Here is a 23,901-nt window from a genome sequence, read left to right on the forward strand (position 1 = left end):
ACAATTTAAAGGCAATGCTACCAAATACTAATTGAGTGTATGTAAACTTCTGACCCACTGGGAATGTGATGAAAGAAATAAAAGCTGAAATAAGTAATTCTCTCTACTATTATTCTGACATTTCACATTCTTAAAATAAAGTGGTGATCCTAACTGACCTAAGACAGGGAATTGTTACTAGGATTAAATGTCAGGAATTGGGAAAAATTTAGTTTAAATGTATTTGGCTACAGTGTATGTAAACTTCCGACTTCAACTGTATACTGTAGATATGGCTCTGTGGTAGATTGATTCTATCCAGCCCACATAACTAGGGTAAGATAGCCCATTCGTCATCTGTCAATACTCCATCACAGCCCGCCACACATACACGCGCTCCATGCGGACACTCCTCCATCAGAAAGCAAAATTAGAAAAGATATGCCTGCACTTAACCTATGCCCAGGCTTTCAACAACATTATATTTCATCAAGATTCGTCCAGTTGCATTCAATTTCCTCACTGTAGCCCAACTGAAACTTTAGCCGTTTTTTTAAAACTTAAAAATATAAATAAATAATTTTGGGGGGGTTGGCCAATAGGGGGCGATAGCATCGTATATCACAATGTTTTATTGGTACATAATCACGATAGGACAAAGATTGACATCTCCCAACCCTAACACGCACACACACAGAGAGAGAGACACAGACACACACACACCGCTGTGACATAGCTGCTGAGGCAAGACATCGGAGGTAGTTCACACAGATTTGACAGCAGTCGTCTCGCCCTTATGGACAGGGTTAAGTTTCTCGCACGCACACAGACACACCGACTCACACACTAACTCACACACAGACTCACACCCCTCTTCTCTCTTTTCCTTCCTAACCATCTCTCCCCTCCCTCCCGACAAGTTCATTCCTTCAGCATGATTCATCGGCCTAATCTTAACTCCTTGGGATGCACTCTGCATTCCAACACTCAAACACACAAAAGCCACAGCATATGTTTGGGATCAAACGTGGACATTTAGTAATGGCCCATCTAGAACAGGAGCTGTTAACAAAATAGTTTGAGAAACCTTACCCAATGTGAATGAATAATACTGGATTAGGCCGTTTCAACTACTCCTCCCTTGTACCTTCACTAAGGAATATAACGCTCAAAAGGTCAGGGTAAGGACTGGATAGAGATCCTATTATTACTAAATAACTAAAGTCATTGAGGTGTTAGTATTGGTTTCCTCAAAATTCCATGTTCAATTTGATATGGAAAACAATTGTCCTACGTGAGTACCTAGATATCATTTGAATTCAAATGTTGGCATTCAGGTCATTGCATGCCAAAACCAGACGGACCACACAGGCTCTGTTGACCTAGTTCTGTTCCTCACCGACCTAAAATTATTTGGCAACATGTTGTCCGCAGGCATTGGTCTAGACATCATTTGCACCATGTCTAAAAGAAGAAAAAAAGTCTACAGGGTATTCTTGTCTTTCTGAGACAAGGGCAACTTACCACCTATTGCTTTAGAAAACATTCACATTGATTACTCTATGGCCACCACAAGATAGTAATGAAAGTGTTATTGTAAATGACAGTCATTCATGACCCATTCACATTCCTTCTAAGGTGAGGAAAACAACAAATTATCTCATTTGGGTGCACTACCCCTTTAAGTTTGCCTCTGCTTCCAGCACAGTTCTGCTCTGTCTATGACAGCCTTGTAGGGCTCTGGCCAGTCAGAGTATGAGGTCAGTTTCTCCGTTCATTGCCACTGTGGTTTTCTGACTCAGCCAGTGGTATAACTTTTGTCTGTTAGGAAGGAAAACAGTTTCCCTCCACTCTCTGTGCCACCTCCCTGTCAATTCTTCCCAAAATAATGGACTGTGCTCATACCAGACCCCTCCTTATGTGAGCACTCGCTCTCCTTCTGTGAGCGCTCACTCTCTCCTTCTGTGCTCTGCTTCTGTGAGCGCTCTCTCTCCCCTTCTGTGAGCCCTCTCTCTCCCCTTCTGTGCTCACCTTCTGTGAGCCCTCTCTCTCCCCTTCTGTGCTCACCTTCTGTGAGCCCTCTCTCTCCCCTTCTGTGCTCACCTTCTGTGAGCGCTTTCACCTTCTGTGCTCACCTTCTGTGAGCCCTCTCTCTCCCCTTCTGCGCTCACCTTCTGTGAGCCCTCTCTCTCCCCTTCTGCGCTCACCTTCTGTGAGCCCTCTCTCTCCCCTTCTGTGCTCACCTTCTGTGAGCGCTCTCACCTTCTGTGAGCGCTCTCCCCTTCTGTGCTCACCTTCTGTGAGCACTCTCTCTCCCCTTCTGTGCTCACCTTCTGTGAACTCTTTCTCTCCCCTTCTATGCTCTCCTTCTGTGAGCCCTCTCTCTCTCCTTCTGTGCTCTCCTTCTGTGAGCCCTCTCTCTCTCTCCTTCTGTGCTCTCCTTCTATGAGCCCTCTCTCTCTCCTTCTATGAGCTATCTCCTTCTGTGCTCTCCTTCTATGAGCCCTCTCTCCTTCTGTGCTCTCCTTCTGTGAGCCCTCTCTCTCTCCTTCTGTGCTCTCCTTCTATGAGCCCTCTCTCTCTCTCTCCTTCTGTGCTCTCCTTCTATGAGCTATCTCCTTCTGTGCTCTCCTTCTATGAGCCTTCTCTCCTGTGCTCTCCTTCTATGAGCTCTCCCTCTCTCCTTCTGTACTCTCCTATGAGCGCTCTCTCTCTCCTTCTGTGCTCTCCTATGAGCTCTCTCCTGTGCTCTCCTTCTGCGAGCTCGCTTTCCTTCTGTGGCACACATCAACTCCATCATCCCAGACACTCCAATTTGTATACCGCTCGTCTACAGAAGATGTAGTCTCAATTACACTCCACACTGCCCTTTCCCACCTGGACAAAAGGAATACCTATGTGAGAATGCTGTTTATCGACTACAGCTCAATCAATGTTCAACACCATAGTGCCCTCCAAGCTCGTCACCAAGTTCGGGACCCTGGGACTGAATACCTACCTCCGCAACTGGATCCTGGACTTCCTGACGGGCCAACCACATGTGGTGAGAGAAGGTAACAACACTTCTGCCATGCTGACCCTCAACATGGGGCTGCCCTGGGCTGTGTGCTTTGCCCCATCCTGCACTCCCTGTTTACCCACGACTGTGTGGCCACACACAACTCCAACTCCATCATCAAGTTTGCTGACGATACGATGATGGTAGGCCTGATCACCATCGGCGATGAGACAGCCTACAAGGAGATCGGATACCTCTCTCTCTCAACGTCAGCAAGACCAAGGGGCTGATCATGGAATACAGAAAACCGTGGGGGTGTACACCTCCCATCCACAGGGCCGCAGCGGAGAGGGTCAAGAGCTTCAAGTTCCTCTGTGTCCACATCACTGAGGACTTAACACGATCCACTCACACCAACACAGTCATGGAGATTGCCAAAGACTCCAGCCACCTGAGACATGGACTGTTCTCCAAGCTCCCATCCGGCAGGCAGTACCAGTGCATCAAGGCACAGACCAACAAACTTGTAAACAGCTTCCATCCCCTGGCCACAAGACTTGTGGCTAAAATGGCTAACAGCTACTGCTCTCCCTCTCCCACAGCCTATCCACACTGACTATGCCTATCCACAGGTCTCTACCCACTCAGACACACACACCTTCACTGTCACTCTTACTCACACACACATACTCAAAAACACCCATTACTGACGCCACACACTTACACCCACACACCCCCTCACAGCTACGCTGCTGCTAAAAGTATTATTGATTAGATGTATTACCACCATTACACAGCTGTTCATAGATTATTGATTTCCATTACCATTAGTATTTACCGTATCTTGCTACTGGTCACTATCACTCCAGTTTACATGTATATAATACCATTAGTATATTACCATAAGTATTTATATATTCCTGTTACCAGTCACTTTTCAGACCTGTTTCCATGTATATCCTACTACCAGTCACTTTTATGTATAAACCTACCTCAACCACCCCAGTATCCCTGCATATTGAATAAAGGTACATCTATATACATCTGACATCTATATACCGTACACTTGCATTCTTGTGTTTCTTCAACTTACATCTTACTTGTGTTTTTTAAATTATATTTTCGATTATTTAAATCTCACACAAATTATCAAGGAACCCACCATGTACAACCCTAAATCCGTAAACATGGGCACCCTCATAGATATTATTCTGACCAACTTGCCCTCCAAATACACATCTGCTGTTTTCAATCAGGATCTCAGCGATCACTGCCTCATTGCCTGCATCTGCTATGGATCCGCGGTCAAACGGCCACCCCTCATCACTGTCACACGCTCCCTAAAACATTTCTGTGAGCAGGCCTTTCTAATCGACCTGGCCCGGGTATCCTGGAAGTATATTGACCTCATCCCGTCGGTAGAGGATGACTGGCCGTTCTTTAAAAGTAATTTCCTCACCATCTTAAATAAGCATGCCCCTTTCAAAAAATGTAGAACTAAGAACAGATATAGCCCTTGGTTCACTCCAGACCTGACTGCCTTCGACAAGCACAAAAACATTGAATAGCCCCCGCGATATGCAACTTTTCAGGGAAGTCCAGAACCAATATACTCAGTCAGTTAGGAAAGCTAAGGCTAGCTTTTTCAAACAGAAATTTGCATCCTGTAGCACTAATTCCCAAAAAGTTTTGGGACACTGTAAAGTCCATGGAGAATAAGAGCACCTCCTCCCAGCTGCCCACTGCACTGAGGCTAGGAAACATTGTCACCACCGATAAATCCACGATAATCGAGAATTTCAATAAGCATTTCTCTACGGCTGGCCATGCTTTCCTCCTGGCTACCCCAACTCCAGTCAACAGCTCCACACCACCCCCCCCCCCTTTCTAAAATCCGCCACCATTGTTGCAACCCCTATTACCAGTCTGTTCAACCTCTCGTATCGCCCGAGATCCCAAAAGATTGGAAAGCTGCCGCGGTCATTCCCTCTTCAAAGGGAGTGACACTCATGACCCAAACTGTTACAGACCTATATCCATCCTGCCCTGCCTTTCTAAAGTGTTCGAAAGCCAAATTAATAAACAGATCACTGACCATTTCGAATCCCACCGTACCTTCTCCGCTGTGCAATCCAGTTTCCAAGCTGGTCATGGGTGCACATCAGCCACGCTCAAGGTATTAAACGATATCATAACCACCATCGATAAAAGACAGTACTGTGCAGCAGTCTTCATCGACCTGGCCAAGGCGTTCGACTCTCAATCACCGTATTCTTATCGGCAGACTCAACAGCCTTGGTTTCTCAAATGACTACCTCGCCTGGTTCACCAACTACTTCTCAGATAGAGTTCAGTGTGTCAAATCGGAGGGCCTGTTGTCCGGACCTCTGGCAGTCTCTATGGGGGTACCACAGGGTTCAATTCTCGGACCAACTCTCTTCTCTGTATATATCAACGATGTCGCTCTTGCTGCGGGTGATTCCCTGATCCACCTCTAAGCAGACGACACCATTCTGTATACATCTGGCCCTTCATTGGACACTGTGTTAACCTCTTACATCTAGATGTTCCGCTAGCGGAACGTCTGCTCCAATATCCAATGATGGGCGGGGCGCGAAATACAAACTCCTCTAAAATCCGAAAACTTCCACTTTTCAAACATATGACTATTTTACAGCTATTTAAAGACAAGACTCTCCTTTATCTAACCACACTGTCCGATTTCAAAAAGGCTTTACAGCAAAAGCAAAACATTAGATTATGTCAGCAGAGTACCCAGCCAGAAATAATCAGACACCCATTTTTCAAGCTAGCATATAATGTCACAAAAAACAAAACCACAGCTAAATGCAGCACTAACCTTTTATGATCTTCATCAGATGACACACCTAGGACATTATGTTATACAATACATTTACATTTTAGTCATTTAGCAGACGCTTTTATCCAGAGCGACTTACAGTAGTGAATGCATACATTTCATTAAAAAAAAATTTCTGTGCTGGCACCCCGTGGGAATCGAACCCACAACCCTGGTGTTGCAAACACCATGCTCTACCAACTGAGCTACAGGGAAGGCCATGCATGTCTGTTCAATCAAGTTCATATTTATATCAAAAACCAGTTTTTTACATTAGCATGTGACGTTCAGAACTAGCATTCCCACCGAACACTTCCGGTGAATTTACTAAATTACTCACGATAAACGTTCACAAAAAGCATAACAATTATTTTAAGAATTATAGATACAGAACTCCTCTATGCACTCGATATGTCCGATTTTAAAATAGCTTTTCGGATGAAGCACATTTTGCAATATTCTAAGTACATAGCCCAGCATCACAGGGCTAGCTATTTAGACACCCAACCAGTTTAGCCTTCACCAAAATCACATTTCCTATAAGAAAAATGTTATTACCTTTCCTGTTCTTCGTCAGAATGCACTCCCAGGACTTCTACTTCAATAACAAATGTTGGTTTGGTCCCAAATAATCCATCGTTATGTTCCATCAACGACGTTTTGTTCGTGCGTTCTAGACACTATCCCAATGGTATATCACGGTCACGAGCATGGCGCAGAAAGTGACAAAAAAATTCTAAATATTCCATTACCGTACTTCGAAGCATGTCAACCGCTGTTTAAAACCAATTTTTATGCAATTTATCTCGTAGAAAAGCGATAATATTCCGACCGGGAATCTGCGTGCCTGTAAACTGAGGGAAAAACCGAAAGCCGGGGGCGGGGCGGGTCGCGAGCGTAAGCATTTCCCCACTGAGAGACCACTTAGCTTTTGCTCTCCTTTGTTTCAGCCAGGGCTTTACATCATTCCTGTTTTTCCCGGGCTCTGAGAGCCCATTGGAGACGTGGGTATTGTCACGTAACAGCAGAGATCCTTAGTTTTTGGAAGAGATGTCAAAGAAAGCAAATAAATGGTCAGACAGGGTACTTCCTGAACAGAACCTTCTCAGGTTTTTGCCTGCCATAGGAGTTCTGTTATACTCACAGACACCATTCAAACAGTTTTAGAAACTTTGGAGTGTTTTCTCTCCAAAGCTAATAATTATATGCATATTCTAGTTTCTGGGCAGGACTAATAATCAGATTAAATCGGGTACGTTTTTTATCCAGCCGTGAAAATACTGCCCCCTAGCCATAAGAGGTTAACAAACCTCCAAATGAGCTTCAATGCCATACAACACTCCTTCCGTGGCCTCCAACTACTCTTAAATGCTAGTAAAACTAAAATGCATGCTTTTCAACCGATCACTGCCCACACCCGCCCGCCCGACTAGCATCACTACTCTGGACGGTTCTGACTTAGAATATGTGGACAACTACAAATACCTAGGTGTCTAGCTAGACTGTAAACTCTCCTTCCAGACTCATATTAAACATCTCCAATCCAAAATTAAATCTAGAATCGGCTTCCTATTTCGAAACAAAGCCTCCTTCACTCACGTCGCCAAACATACCCTCGTAAAACTGACTATCCTACCAATCCTCGACTTCGGCGATGTCCTTTACAAAATAGCCTCCAACACTCTACTCAGCAAACTGGATGCAGTCTATCACAGTGCCATCCGTTTTGTCACCAAATCCCCATACACCACCCACCACTGCAACCTGTATGCTCTCGTCGGCTGGCCCTCGCTAGACATTCGTCGCCAGACCTACTGGCTCCAGGTCATCTATAAGTCTTCGCTAGGTAAAGCTCCGCCTTATCTCAGCTCACTGGTCACGATAACAACACCCACCTGTAGCACGCGCTCCAGCAGGAATATCTCACTGGTCATCCCCAAAGCCAACATCTCTTTTGGCCGCCTTTCCTTCCAGTTCTCTGCTGCCAATGACTGGATCGAATTGCAAAAATCGCTGAAGTTGGAGACTTCTCCCCCTCACTAACTTTAAACATCAGCTATCTGAGCAGCTAACCAATCGCTGCATCTGTAAATAGCCCATTCAATCTACCTACCTCATCCCCATATTGTTCTTATTTACTTTTTGCTCTTTTGCACACCAGTATTTCTACTTGCACATCTATCACTCCAGTGTTAAATTGCTAAATTGTAATTACTTCGCAACTATGGCCTATTTATTGCCTTACCTCCTCACACCATTTGCACACACTGTATATATACTTTTTTCCCCTTGCTATTGTGTTATTGGCTGTACGTTTGTTTATTCCATGTGTAACTCTGTGTTGTTGTTTGTGTCGCACTGCTTTGCTTTATATTGGCCAGGTTGCAGTTGTAAATGAGAACTTGTTCTCAACTGGCCTACCTGGTTAAATAAAGGTGAAATAAAAATAATATGATCTATATTATTATCACTACATTGTTGGGAAAGAGCTCTCAAGGTAAAAATGAATTTGACTGTAATATTTTACACCTGTTGTATCCTGTGCACGTGGCAAATAAAGTTTGATGTGTTACGGTGTGGAGGATTGGGAGTTTGCGTCCTGGTTGGGACAGTTTCCACTTGTGTCACCCGTGTGTGTGTGTGCGTGAATGTGTGAACGCGTGTTCATGCAAACGTCTGTGCATAATTAAGGGTCAACACTTACCACTCTCAGCAGCCTCCTCTGCTCCTTGAAGGTGGCGCAGCAACCCAACACTCCCGTCACCATGACAATGGCCCCGGCAAGGATTAGGATATAGGCGGAGGCGGCGTAGGTCGCGGAGGAGAGCAGGCTGATGTAGTCGCTCTTCTCCACCAGCGTCCAGATGCCCACCGCCATCACCACGCCCCCTGCCACCTGGGAGGACAAAGTACAGAGGAAGAATTAGACACACAGACTAGTAGGTTGTGGGCTGACACCGAAAACAGTGAAGTTGATCGATCTACGTCGAGGGAGGAGCTGATTGTTTTGTATACGACAATGAAATCTTCTTATGATTACTGTAAAATTTGTCGTCACCTTCAATTCTTGCAAAAAAGTACATTTGAAAAGGTATATGTCAAAAGTCTTCAGGTAAATTTGCAAACTGCTAAACTTGGAACCAATTAGAACTCCTGCACATACCCCTCTTGATGAAGGCAGACAATGGCCTGCTTCTAAGATGTAAACACAGCCTCTGATCTGCTTTCAGTGTGTTAAGAGGATCTAACGTTAGCTCCCAAAGACTGAAATAAGATCAATATCGGTTTTCAAGTGCACTTGAAATATGCAGCATGCAATATGAATGGTCTTGATCATATGGAGAGGTAACTATTGAAAGCTCGCCAATGTTACATTTGACTAGCCTAGCCAGCTAATACTGTAAATGTCAATGTGCCTGCTCAGGAAGCTAGTGTTTCATTAGCTATCTCTGTCAGTGAATTCAATAAAGAACCATGTTTTGGCACGATTGTCTGATTTCAAGGAACTAGCTGCAGGCTTAAATAAACATTCAATCAAATAATTAGCATAGAAATCCAAATAAATGCATGTAGATAGAAAGATATACAGAGCATTATTCAGACCCATTAACTTTTCCCACATTTTGTTACGTTACAGCCTTGTTCTAAAATGGATCAAAAATAAATGTTTTCCTCAATCTACACACTAGAACCCATAATGACGAAGCGAAAACTGTTTTTTCAAAATGTACCTTATTTACATAAGTATTCAGACCCTTTGATATTAGACTTGAAATTGAGCTCAGGTGCATCCTGTTTCCATTGATCATCCTTGAGATGTTTCTACAACTTGATTGGAGTCCACCTGGGGTAAATTCAATTGATTGGACATGATTGTGAAAGGCACACACCTGTCGATATAAGGTCCAACAGTTGACAGCGCATGTCAGAGCAAAAACCAAGCTATGAAGTCAAATGAATTGTCCGTAGAGCTCAGAGACAGGATTGTGTCGAGGCACAGAACTGGGGAAGGGTACCAAAACATTTCTGCAGCATTGAAGGTCCCTAAGAACACAGTGGCCTCCATTGTTAAATGGAAGAAGTTTGGAACCACCAAGAATCGTCCCAGAACTGGACGTCCGGCCAAACTGAGCAATCGGGGGAGAAGGGCCTTGGTCAAGGAAATGGGAGAACCATCTCTGCAACACTCCACCAATCAGGCCTTTATGGTAGAGTGGCCAGACGGAAGCCCCTCCTCAGTAAAAGGCATATGAGATCAGATCATGAGAAACAACATTCTCTGGTCTGATGAAACCAAGATTGAACTCTTTGGCCTGAATGCCAAGCATGGTGGTGGCAGCATCATGCTGTGGGGATGTTTTTCAGCGGCACGGACTAGGAGACAGTCAGGATCAAGGGAAAGATGAACGGAGCAAAGTAGAGAGATCCTTGATGAAAAACTGCTCCAGAGTGCTCAGGACCTCAGACTGGGACGAAGGATCACCTTCAAACAGAACAACGACCCTAAGCACACAGCCAAGACAACACAGGAGTGGCTTCGGGACAAGTTTCTGAATGTCCTTGAGCGGCCCAGCCTGAGCCCAGACTTGAACACGATCAAACATCGCTGGAGACCTGAAAATAGCTGTGCAGCGACGCTCCCCATCCAACCTGACAGAGCTTGAGAGGATCTGCAGAGAAGAATGTGAGAAACTCCCCAAATATAGGTGTGCCAAGCTTGTAGCGTCATACCAAAGGCACTGTAATCGCTGCCAAAGGTGCTTCAACAAAGTACTGAGTGAAGGGTCTGAATACTTACGTAAATGTGATGTGTATTTTATTTTTAATACATTTGCAAAAAGATCTAAAAACCTGTTTTTGCTTTGTCATTATGGGGTATTGTATGTAGATTGATGGGCAAAATGTTATTTGATCCATTTTAGAGTAAGGCTGTAATATAACAAAATGTGGAAAAAGTGAAGGGGTCGGAAAATACTTTCCGAATGCACTGCATGCTAGAATCAGTGGTGGAAAAAGTACTCAATTGTTATATTTAAGTAAAAGTAAAGATACCTTAATAGAAATTACTTAAGTATGACTTGAGTAAAAGTCTAAGTGTTTGGTTTTATGTATACTTAAGTATCAAAAGTAAAAATCATTTAAAATTCCTTATATTAAGCAAACCAGACAGCACCATTTTCTTGTTTTTATTATTTACGGATAGCCAGGGGCACACTTCAACACTCAGACATAATTTACAAACGAAGCATGTGTGTTAAGGGAGTCCACCAGATCAGAGGCAGTAGGGATGTTTTCTTGATAAGTACATGGACTTTACAATTGTTCTGTCCTGCTAAGCATTCAAAATGTAATGAGTACTTTTCAATGTCAGGGAAAATGTATGGATTAACGTTCTTTAGGAATGTAGTGAAGTAAAAGTTGTCAAAAATATAAATAGTAAAGTAAAGTACAGACACCCCCAAAAATGACTTAAGTAGTACTTTAAAGTATCTTTACACCACTGGCTAGAATGGAGGTTTAAAAAAATGACAACTGCATAAGCATATTAGCCAATACATATAGCATACCTTGCAATAAAATATTTTCAAAAAATTGTTGTACAATGGGCTCTGCAATATAACCAGTTTGATTTCTAAACCAAATGAGTCCTCAAATAGCAGCTACCCAATACCATGGTGGGCATAATGTTGGGACGCATTGGAATATAAGGAATAGAGAATGATAAAGAGCCTGTAGGATTATAGAAAAAGCAGTTAGAAAACTACTGTTTCATTTTCAAATACTAAATGTTCATTGAATGACTACGTTTACACGCACACAAATCATTTGATATTAAACTGATTATGGCAGTAGGCTGGTTATGGCATTAGTCATGTAAACAACGCACTCTGCTTATCTTAAAAATCGGCTTAAGGTCATTAATCGGAGTAAGCATGTGCTGATTAAAACGTGTTTTTCTGAGCAATCTTTCAAATTATTAAGACTTGTAAACGCCTTAATCAGAGTTACAGCGGTGTATTTGATCTGCGCATGTTATAGCACAAGCAATGTGAGCTTCTTTTAGCACAAGTGATGTGAGTTTGGAAAAACTGAAAATATGCATCTTAGAAATAGTTTTCACATACAAACTTTATATGTGTCTGAACTCAAGAATCAAATATTCCTCACTAAAATAACATGGTCGCATTGGTAGAACGTTTATAATTTCAGACGTGTCCATGTAAACAGGATTAATAGGGAAATCGTTCTGCTGGCAAAGCATGTAAATGTTTAAATGTAATTATTATAATAAAGCTGACTATTCACAGTATTATTGTGTTCATGTAACCATACTCAATGTGAGTATATTAAGGTGTTTTAAATGAATAACTTTCCGACTAAGATTCTAAAAGTTGACGGTGCCAAAATCTTGCCAACCCATTCCTTATTCTACTAACTATGACTGCATGTGAGACAGTACCAGTCAAAAGTTTGGACACACCTACTCATTCCAGGGTTTTTCTTTTACTATGTTCTACATTGCAGAATAATAGTATATTGCAGAATAAAACTATGAAATAACACATATGGAATCATGTAGCAACCAAAAAAGTATTAAACAAATCCAAAAATATTTCATAATTTTAGATTCTTCAAAGTAACCACCCTTTCCCTTGATGACAGCTTTGCACACTCTTGGCAAAAACCTGGGCACCTGATGGGAACAATACAATTATCACCACAGCATGTTACAAGAGTAAAATAATCTATTTGTCATCTGTTAAACTGAATTCAGTCAGATTTTTATTTTATTTTACCAGGCAGGTCAGTTAAGAACAAATTCTTATTTTCAATGGCGGCCTAGGTGGGTTAACTTCCTTGTTCAGGGGCAGAATGAGAGATTTTTACCTTGCCAGCTCGGGGATTCGATCTTGCAACCTTTTGGTTACAAGTCCAACGCTCTAACCACTAGGCTACCTGCATGATGCTCAAACAAGCACGTACGTGTATCTGTATCTGGTGTTCTTCAAATCTAAAATGCACTAGACTAAGACAAAACCCACAAAATAGACAACAGGCAAATGCATATGTAATCCCAATGTCTAAATAGTGACGGCAGGCCTAGTTCAAACTGCAGTAAGATGGTTCTCCTCACAGGTGAGTGAATCAGCTCATGCTTAGTGAATAGCACTTGGTTGATCTCTGGGAGCAGGACACAGGAGAGCTGAATAGATTATGTCCTACAGATTTCTTTAGTCTTAAATTATTACTTGTAATAAACTGATAGCTGAAACGGTCCTTGTCCCTGAATGACATGCTAGCTAGTGATAAAGCCCCAGTACCTTCAGAAAGTATTCATACCCCTTGATTTATTCCACATTTTGTGTTACAGCATGAATTCAAATGGATTAAATAATGACAAAGTGAAAACATGATTTTAGAAATCTTAGCAAATTTATTGAAAATGAAATACGGAAATCTCATTTACATAAGTATTCACACTCCTGAATAAAGACATGTTAGAATCACCTCAAGCTGTGAGCCTTTCTGGGTATGTCTCAAAGAGCTTTGCACACCTGGATTGTGCAATAGTTGCCCATTATTCTTTTGAAAATTCTTCAAGATCTGTCAAATTGGTTGTTGATCATTGCTAGACAACCATTTTTAAGTCTAGCCATAGATTTTGAAATCTGATTTAAGTCAAAACTGTAACTCGGCCACTCAGGAACATTCACCATCTTCTTGGTAAGCAACTCCAGTGTAGATTTGGCCTTGTATTTTAGGTTATTGTCCTGCTGAAGGGTGAATTCATCTCCCAGTGTCTGGCGGAAAGTAGATAACCAGGTTTTCCTCTAGGATTTTTCCTGTGCTTAGCTCTATTCCGTTTATTTTTTATACTGAAAAATTTCCCAGTCCTTAATTAATGATTACAGCCATAACATGATGCAGCCACCACTATGCTTGAAAATATGGAAAGTGATACTCTAATGTGTTGTATTCTATTTGCCCCAAACATTACTCTTTGTGTTCAGGACAAAAAGTTAATTGCTTTGCCACATTTTTTGCAGTATTACGTTAGTGCCTTGTTGCAAACAAGATGCATGTTTTAGAATATTTTCATTCTGTAGAGGCTTCCTTCTTTCCACTCTGTCAATTAGGTTAGTATTGTGGAGTAACTACAAATTTGTTAATCCATCCAGTTCTCCTATCACAGCCATTAAAACACTAACTGTTTTAAAGTCACCGTTGGCCTCATTGTGAAATCCCTGAATGGTTTCCTTCCTCACCGGCAACTGAGTGTAAAGTGTAATTAATAACTTTACCATGCTAGTTGTTGTAGTTCTTGAGTGGCTTCACTGCAAGTATATTGTATATTTTGGATTCAATAAAATTGTAAAAAAACTTTACCATGCTCAAAGGGATATTCAATGTCAGATTTTTTTAACCCATCTACCAATAGGTGCCCTTCTTTGCGAGGAATTGGAAAACCTCCCTGGTCTTTGTGGTTGAATCTGTGTTTGAAATTCACTGATCGACTGAGGGACCTTACAGATAATTGTATGTGTGGGGTACAGAGATGAGATAGTCATTCCAAATCATGTTAAACACTATTAATGCACACAAGAGTGAGTCCATGCAATGTATTATGTGACTTGTTAAGCAAATGTTTATTCCTGAACTTATTTAGGCATGCCATAACAAAGCGGTTGAATACTTGACTAAAAGACATTTCAGCTTTTCATTTGTAATAAATTTGTAACATTTTCTAAAACATAATTCCACTGACATGATAGGGTATTGTGTGTAGGCCAGTGACACAAAATCTTAATTTAATTTAAAAAAGTCAAGGGGTGTGAATACTTTCTGAAGGCACTGTATCTGCTCCTGCTAGCTAGCAACATATCTACTTGTTGTAACTAGCTATCTAACGAGCAAGATAGCTACATTACTAAAGGTTGCTGCATTCTAAGTTGGGAGTAATTTTACAGCTTACATTGATAGTATCCTCTTTCTATAACTAAATAGTTAGATTACAAATAAATAAAAAATACTTTACCTGAGAAGTTTGTCGGCGGGAGATATCTCTGGAGCACGGATAACGTGATTGGCAGACATTACCAGCAGAGATAGTACCATGGATAGTACACAATGTTTGATTGGTTTACAGTTCAGTACTCGTCTGCCAAACGATTAGACATTTTTAAACGTGTATTTTTCCATATATTGACACCTCCTACGTGTTTTAATCAAATCAACTATATTCACTGAGCTTGTCTGATGCTTTAAAGCACACTCTTTAACTAATTAATTAAGACACACAAATGACTAGAGGGAGTCCAACCAGCAATTGATTTGATTGTTTTTAGGCCATGGATGAGAAAGTTTACTTAACATTTCCAAATGTTTAGAACAGTTGTATGCTGCTTAACGATCTACTAAACAGCAAGGGTTGCATTAAATAGGCTAAATATTTTTTACTGATGCATTTGCTAATATTCAATTCATACGCACAAAAAACAAACAAAAGCATTCACTTTGAGAATTGATAGGCTACATATAGGCCATTCATATATAGCTTATGCACAGCACAGTTCAATTTATCGAATCAGTTGTTTTCTTACGCAAACCGTGAGCAACACCTGTCAAACATAGACATTTCTCTGAAAACACAGGGATGTTGATTCGTACGGGACTAGAATAACTGTAGCTTATTCTGACTGGAATTGTTACTCTCCGGCCATGTAAAAATTACTGACATGGCAGATTCGGACGGGACTAAAATGACAGATGTGGTGTTTTGTGCTCGCGCACATAATTACATTACCCGACCTCCCCCAGTAAAACGAATCGTCCGAATAGGGCCTCATGTATAGCATATCATAATAGCATAAATAAATTGGTTATAACAAACTCTGAACACCCTAACACATGACAAAAAATTGGATGCAGAGGACGTGACAAACTCGAAACGAGGGAATGTTTACTGGTTGCTCAGGAGGTAAAGGGAAAGTCAGATGGGTGGAATAAATTTGACAAGTTGTGGAAAATACTGGAGATCATGAAAAAGAAGTTAAGGAGCAACCGCTCTGACCGTTTGGAACAATGTAAACTCTAAATAAATTAAGCGTACCAGAGAGTCTGTTGTAAAAATGTTTTGTTAAGCCTTTATTACAGCAAAGCCTAAAAACAGTCACATTCATTTGTGAATGCAATTCACCAAGTGGAATGGTTTATTTATTGTTTAAGCTAATTATTCAAGGCTTGCTTTATTTTAAAACTAAGCATTTCAAATCAAGAATGACTCGTATGCTGTGTGATGACATGAACGAATGAATGATTGATACAGTAGCGTATATAAGTATTGAAATATACCGTAGGCCTAAGTAAATTACGGTATTAAGACTGAACAGCATGCACTCTTAGGCCTACAGCTCAATGGTGGTTATACACAGATGCTATATTAAGCCTAATAATGATAAAGATGTGACTTATGATCATAATAATAACAACAACAACAAGATGAAGAAAAAGGAGCGTTAGTATAAATATGATTTTTATGACAATTTGGAACATTGTAAACAAATCAAAAAAGTGTAAATCCTTTAATACAGTAAAACAAAGAAGAAAAACAGCCACATTTGTGAAATTCTTTACTTAACATCATTCCATGAGGCTTGGTGGTCACGGAATCAGTAGGCTATTAAACAAACACTCAAACAGGCAACAGAAGCAGGACCTGTCTTATTTATGTAGATATATTGATGATTTATAAAGCCCAGCCACATTTAACAGTTAGGCTATTGACTATAGACCTAATAAAGTTGGGATTTACTCTCTCCTCACTTTTCTTAGACAATAAGACAAGGGCTGTTTTCTCATCTCCTCATTCTGCTGCTGCCTCCGCCGCATTGTTCTCAACACCAATATGCTGGTTAACGTTCTATTATGCACAGCACAACATGGTCTAGGAAAAGACGCCAATTCAACAGCGGACTGATGTGTTCCTGAATCGCGGACAGCAACCACTATCCAACATGGGAGAAAGTGCATTTGTTATAAAAACATAGTATTTTTATTAGTGTTGCACCATTGTTCTTATGTAATATAACCATATACAGCTGAAGTCGGAAGTTTACACCTTAGCCAAATACATTTAAACTCAGTTTCACAATTCCTGACATTTAATACTTGTAAAAAATTCCTGTCTTAGGTCAGTTAGGATCACCACTTCATTTTAAGAATGTGAAATGTCAGAATAATAGTAGAGAGAATGATTTATTTCAGCTTTTATTTCTTTCATCACATTCCCAGTGGGTCAGAAGTTTACATACAATAATTTAGTATTTGGTAGCATTGCCTTTAAATTGTTTAACTTGGGTCAAACGTTTTTGGGTAGCCTCCCACAAGCTTCCCACAATAAATTGGGTGAATTTTGGCCCATTCCTCCTGACAGAGCTGGTGTAACTGAGTCAGGTTTGTAGGCCTCCTTGCTCGCACACACTTTGTGATGGCCACTCCAATACCTTGACTTTGTTGTTCTTAGGCCATTTAGCCACAACTTTGGAAGTATGCTTGGTTTCATTGTCCATTTGGAAGACCCATTTGCTACCAAGCTTTAACTTCCTAACTGATGTCTTGAGATGTTGTTTCAGTATATCCACATAATTTCCCTACCTCATGATGCCATCTATTTTGTGAAGTGCACCAGTCCTTCCTGCAGCAAAGCACCCCCACAACATGATGATGCCACCCCCGTGTTTCACGGTTGGGATGGTGTTCTTTGGCTTGTAAGCCTCCCCGTTTTTCCTCCAAACATAACAATGGCCATTATGGCCAAACAGTTCTATTTTTGTTTCATCAGACCAGAGGACATTTCTCCAAAAAGTACGATCTTCGTCCCCGTGTGCAGTTGCATACCGGAGTCTGGCTTTTTTATGGCGGTTTTGGAGCAGCGGCTTCTTCCTTGCTGAGTGGCCTTTCAGGTTATGTCGATATAGGACTCGTTTTACTGTGGATATAGATACTTTTGTACCCGCTTCCTCCAGCATCTTGACAAGGTCCTTTGCTGTTGTTCTGGGATTGATTTGCACTTTTCGCACACCAAAGTACGTTCATCTCTAGGAGACAGATAGGCTTCTCCTTCCTGAGCGGTATGACGGCTGCGTGGTCCCATGGTGTTTATACTTGCGTACTATTGTTTGTACAGAGGAACTTGGTACCTTCAGGCATTTGGAAATTGCTCCCAAGGATGAACCAGACTTGTGGAGGTCTACAATTGTTTTTCTTAGGTCTTGGCTGATTTATTTTGATTTTCCCATGACGTCAAGCCAAGAGGCACTGAGTTTGAAGGTAGGTCTTGAAATACATCCACAGGTACACCTCCAATTGACTCAAATGATATCAATTAGCCTATCAGAAGCTTCTAAACCCTGGAATTGTGATACAGTGAATTATTAGTGAAATAATCTGTCTGTAAACAATTGTTGGAAAAATTACTTGTGTCATGCACAAAGTAGATGTCCTAACCGACTTGCAACTAATTTCTTGTTCACAAACTATAGTTTTGGCATGGTTGAAAAACAAATTTTAATGACTCCAACCTAAGTGTATGTAAACTTCCGACTTCAACTGTACAATTTCAGTAGCACGTCTCAGACTGATGGACTATGCCATCCCCACGGCCTCCACAATGGATCAGTCCACTACTGCCAACAGCCTATCGACCAAACAAATGACCAGCCGACTAAATGGGGTGAGCCCTACAAATATGTAAAAACCACTTCCTCCCTTGACATAGATCGATCATCTCGAAAACTAAAGCAGATAACTTGCTACAGCCCACCACCTACAGTGGCAAACAAATGAACCACTGCCACCTTCAATTCTTATAGGCATTCATCCTTTTGCAGTATTAAATACTCTGGAATAGTTCCCATGATGTTAATGAAGATGGCAGTATTTATTCCTTCTTTAAACACAACATTACAGGCCTATATCAACTTAGAAAATACATCACCATCCACAGTTTGAATATGATGAAAAGCGGTTAAATCGACCGTATACTACATTTACACTTGTACATCAGCAGATGTTGCAGCACCGCACCAAAAAAAATGTGTCCCCGTGCCAACTCAATCACTTACACAGCTACTGATCTCCTTGTAATGCAGGGTCATTCATTCACTAAGAAGGGAGCAGAGGAGATGGGTGGCTATACACTCGATGTGAATGACATTCAGTCTGTAAAATATACACAAACAGTCAGTCAGTCATGCTGATGTTTATATACTGTAAGGCTGTTCCCGACCCTCCTCCTCCCACTGCCCTTCAAACACTCTGCCATTAAGCTCCTGAAGTTGTCGGTAACAGGCTACACCAGCGGTCGGCAACCTTTTCAATTTGGAGTGTCAAGCTATCGTACAATTTCTACTGATCTGCGTGCAAGTTATGATTTTCATATGCACATTTTAGTAGAACACTAATTTATTTTATAATAAAGTCTTCTTATCTCAAAATCAATGATGTGTTAATCAAAATCCTATCTAAATGAAAACGTTTAAAATCAAAGTAATTTCTAATGCCATTTCCAATATATAAAAAAAGCCTACATAAAGCCAACAAATAAAAACATTGCAGCCTGCAGGTAGAAAATATCCTGATAAAAATAAATATCCTATAAGTCACATTGGCTACTACGCATGGCCGGTCTTCAGAAACTTGCAACATTGTTTTATTCTGGGCTCTCAGAGTTTCCTGCACCAGTGAGCTCCGGAAAGACAGACACAGCTGTAGAATATTTGCGCAAGGGATAAGAATAAGTAATCAGTCACAATTCTTTAGGGGAAAACATGCATTTGAGCATATGTAGCAGCCTAGCAGGGCTAGACTATTAGGTTTGCATTAGCGGACACATCTTTCCTGAGATCTGTATTAAGACAGCTGCCATCTCCCACAGTGTGGCTGACTAGCCATTCAGTCTAGCGGGCTGGGAAGCACAATTGTGTGATATGGAATGTGAGATGGAATGCCTGGTGGTGTTGTGTTGGTCTGTAGACACCAGAAAGATACAAAAACCCATATTTCTCAGAGGGGTTGTCCTCCCAGCATGAAAGTCACATGCAGGCAGACAGACTCACCCAGAAGAGGAAGTTGAATGTGAATAGGAGATACTTCAGACAGACGGTCCCGCATGTTTCCTTCTTCTCATCGTACGCTGTCGCTGGTGCCCCCATGCTGCAGGAGAAAGAGAGAGGTGGGTTTGAAAGGTTCAAATAGTTAACCTTATATCTGTTGTTTCTTTTAGAGACAGTTTCCCAGACACAGAATAAGCCTATTTTTGCTATCACAGATTGTTCTGGCAATTCTCAAATAAAAACTTTATTGGAGGAAGGATGTTTAACATGCTTTTTACTAGTGGTGCAACGAATCACAAAACTCACGGTTCGGATCGTATCAGTTTTGAGTCACATATCGGATCATTTTTTGGATCAGCAAAAACAAAAGTAAGACAAATATAACTTTGCTTTCCATTTATTACTTAAAGAACACTTAAAGCAAGGAACTTTTCAATGTTTAAAAAAAAATCTTAAAATAGTCTATACTCAATTGTTACATAAAAGTACAATGAGGCATGATACCTTCTTCCTTTGAACAATAGTGAATAAAAAAATAGCCTGTGTCCACATCAAAAAAAAAGAAAGCAAAGCAGACTTGAGCTTATAACTTAAAATTATTTTTCATAGAACTATAATTGTGGCAATAACATTTAATAAAAAACATTATTATTATTCCAAATAAAAAATTTATGATTCTAATAGTAATAGCATAAACTATGATTAGACTGCAGTATATTTATTATTTAAGTAATTCACTCCAAAAAAATGTTCTCTCTTCAGTGGCCACAATCTCAGTGGTAAGATAACTGTACGTCCTCCGGTGTAGGGCAGGGTCTAGGTGAGACAGGGACTTGAACCTTGAATCCAGTGCAGTAGATCTATGAAGGTAGTCCTGTACATTAGGGGGGGTACCTGGGGTTCAGGTCCTCTCTAATGGCAGCCTTGACATCTTTAGTGATGGTGCTGTCTTCCTCACTTGGGGCCATGGATTGTAGAATCCTTGTTTTCAGAGGTAGGATCATGGACACAGACGGTGCAGTTTCAGTGCTCAATAGGGTTGTAACCATTTTGAGGGGTTTGAGCACCTTGGGAGGGCCTTCTCTGCCACTTTCACGTCATCGTCAGACAAGGTGACGATGTCTTTATTATTTTATTCAGGGTCTCGTCTGTCAGTGCAGAGTATACAGCTGCCTGCTGCTCAAGATAGCGCTCCAACGTGTCACAAGTGGAGTTCCATCTCGTTGTGACATCGTGTATGAGCTTGTGGGTCGGTAGCTGTAGCATTTCTTGCTTGGCCTTAAGCACATGAGCAGCTGTTGTGCATCGGTGGAAAAAGGAAATCACCTTCCTGATTCTCCCAAGGAGGCGGTCCATCTGGTTCACAGATATTCCCCTTTGGGATGCTAAATTGATCACATGTGCAAAGCAAGCTATCTGTGGCCCCAGTCCAGCTTCTATCACTGCATTTACTTGGTTCTTGGCATCATCCGTGGTGATTGGGATATTGCTATTGGGCCTCTCTAGCTTCCACTCTGCTACTGCTCCGAGAAGTACCTGCGACAGATTTGTCACTGTGTGACTCTCATAGAAGGGGCGTGTCTGTAGCACCGGACTTAGCATCTCCCACTCATCTGTGGTGTAGTGAGCAGTCACAGTCACGTAGCTTTCCGTTGCCCTGGAGGTCCACCTGTCTGTGGTGAGGGCAACAGAGGATGCCTTGGATAATTTGTCGACAATTTATCTTTTCCTGTTCATAAAGATATGACATGATCTTCATACTGAAGCAGGTGAGCGAGGGGATTTCGTATCGTGGCTCAAGCACTTTCACCATATTTTTAAGCCCTTCACTTTCCACAACAAAGTATGGCCTCATGTCTGCAGCGATAAACATCACAATAGATTTGGTGATGGCTTTCGCCCAGTCTGATTTTGCAGCAAAGGGCTGCTTCAACGCCGCGGGGACAAGATGTTGTGTCTTGGCTGACTTGGCTCCCGTCACTGACACACCAGGGTGATGACGCTTTAATGTGTGGCCATGCTCAATGTATTTCCATGATCATACGGCTTTCTTGTGGCACAATGCCTACACACCGTAATGGTGTTGTCCACCACCCTTCTTCCGTCATCATATTTGACAGTGAAGCCAAAATGCTCCCATACATGAGACTTAAAAGGCCAGTGCCAGAGGACCTGAGGGACCTACTGAGTACATAACTCCAAAGCATGTCTGATATGTAATGGGGTGCACAATTGTGGATTGATTTAAAAACCAATATAAGAATCTTAAAATTAATTGAAAAACTCACAGGAAGCCAGTGCAAAGACTTGAAAACCTGTGTAATGTGTGCTCTCACTCGGGTCTTGTTCAGTGCCCATGCTGCAGCATTCTGTATGTTTTTCAGTTGACCAATTTATTTCTTGGTTATACCAGACGTGAGAGCATTACAGTAGTCAAGCCTGTTTGTAATAAAAGCAATGATGAGTTTCTCTGTATCAGCCTGAGATAGAAACGGACACACCTTGACAATGTTCCTCATGTGGTAAAAAGCTATTTTGGTTACATTCCTAATGTGTGATTCAAAATTGAGTTCAGAATCTAAAATGACACCTAGGTTTTTTACCTGGTGTTTTATCTTTATTGCCTGTGAAGTAAAATGCGGCCAGTTTCTCTCTCTCTGTGCTTTGGCTCCAATATTAAGCACTTTGGTCTTGTCTTGATTTAGCTGAGGGAAGTTGTGAGCCATCTAAGTATTTACATCACTAATATAGTCAAATTTATCTGTGGAGCTAAAATCCTCTGGTGACACAGAAATGTAAAGTTGTGTATCGTCTCTGTAGCAGTGAAAGTCAATGCCGTGCTTTCTGCTGCCAAGGGGTAACACATAAACCGAACAGTAAAATATAGCAAGACTTAAAAATATTGCTGTCTAGCCATGATCCCTAACATCTTGACAGAGATTGAAGTATTTTGAAAAGAATAATGGGCAAATATTGCACAATCCAGGTGTGCAATGCTCTTCTAGACTTACCCAAGAAGACTCACAATGGTAATCGATGCCAAAGGTGTTTCTAACATGTAGTGACTCAGGGAGCTGAATACTTATGCAACCACTATATTTTATTTTTTGAATTTCTATGAATAAAAAATAACAATGAAATGCATTTTAATCCCACTTTGTAACACAATGAAATATGAAGAAATCCAAGGGGTCTGAATATTTGGGGCTCGCGAGTGGCGCAGCGGTCTAAGGCACTGCATCTCGGTGCTAGAGGCGTCACGACAGACCTTGGTTAGATTCCAGGCTGTGTCACAACTGGCCGTGATTGGGAGTCCCACAGGGCGGGGCGAACAATTGGCCCGGCATCGTCCGGGTTAAGGTTTCGCCGGGGTAGGCCGTCATTGTAAATAAGAATTTGTTCCTAGTTGACTTGCCTAGTTAAATAAAAATGAATACTTTTGCAAGGCACAGTATATCTCTATTATGCGTGGTAATACTTTGGAACAGATTTCCAAAATTAAAATCCATTGGAACTGATTTGCTGTATGAGAACTTGGGGGGCCAATTAAAATCACCTGCCGGTCCACCAGTTGGGGAACCCTGCTTTAGAACATTGTTTATATTCCAACTTATTTTTGTTAGTTCTTTATGTCATGTAGCCTATTTTGTATGACAGTTGGCATGTCATTCAAAGGATCTAATTATAATTAATGGAGTTCCAATGAGGTATTTCAATTGAATTCCCTACAACCCCATCAAAATAAATTTGTTTGGAATTGTTGACAAACTATTGTACACTACAATAAATATGGTGCCAGTCATTTGCAAAATACCCCAAAACTCATGCATTAATTATAGTTTTTATTTATCATTAATCTAATTAATAATAGTTTGAGTAAACACAGGCCTATAGCCAATATAAAAGTATACAAATGACAAAAGAAACCATGTTCCTTCAAGTCCTAAACA

General features: G+C 41.2%; 1 protein-coding gene across 1 annotated transcript in view; it reads right to left on the minus strand.

The window, feature by feature from the left end:
• The window catches only part of LOC115167555 (CD151 antigen), a 45,980-nt gene that overhangs the window by 16,287 nt on the left and 5,792 nt on the right, over positions 1–23,901 (minus strand). The window contains exons 2-3 of the mRNA XM_029722115.1: positions 19,955–20,051; positions 8,542–8,733 (exon numbers count right to left, since the gene is read on the minus strand). Coding sequence (XP_029577975.1) covers positions 8,542–8,733; positions 19,955–20,050 — 288 coding nt within the window. The 5' untranslated portion in view covers position 20,051. The remainder of the gene's footprint in view (positions 1–8,541; positions 8,734–19,954; positions 20,052–23,901) is intronic.

This window comes from Salmo trutta, chromosome 29 (assembly GCF_901001165.1).
Source record: "Salmo trutta chromosome 29, fSalTru1.1, whole genome shotgun sequence".
NCBI classification, from domain to species: domain Eukaryota; kingdom Metazoa; phylum Chordata; class Actinopteri; order Salmoniformes; family Salmonidae; genus Salmo; species Salmo trutta.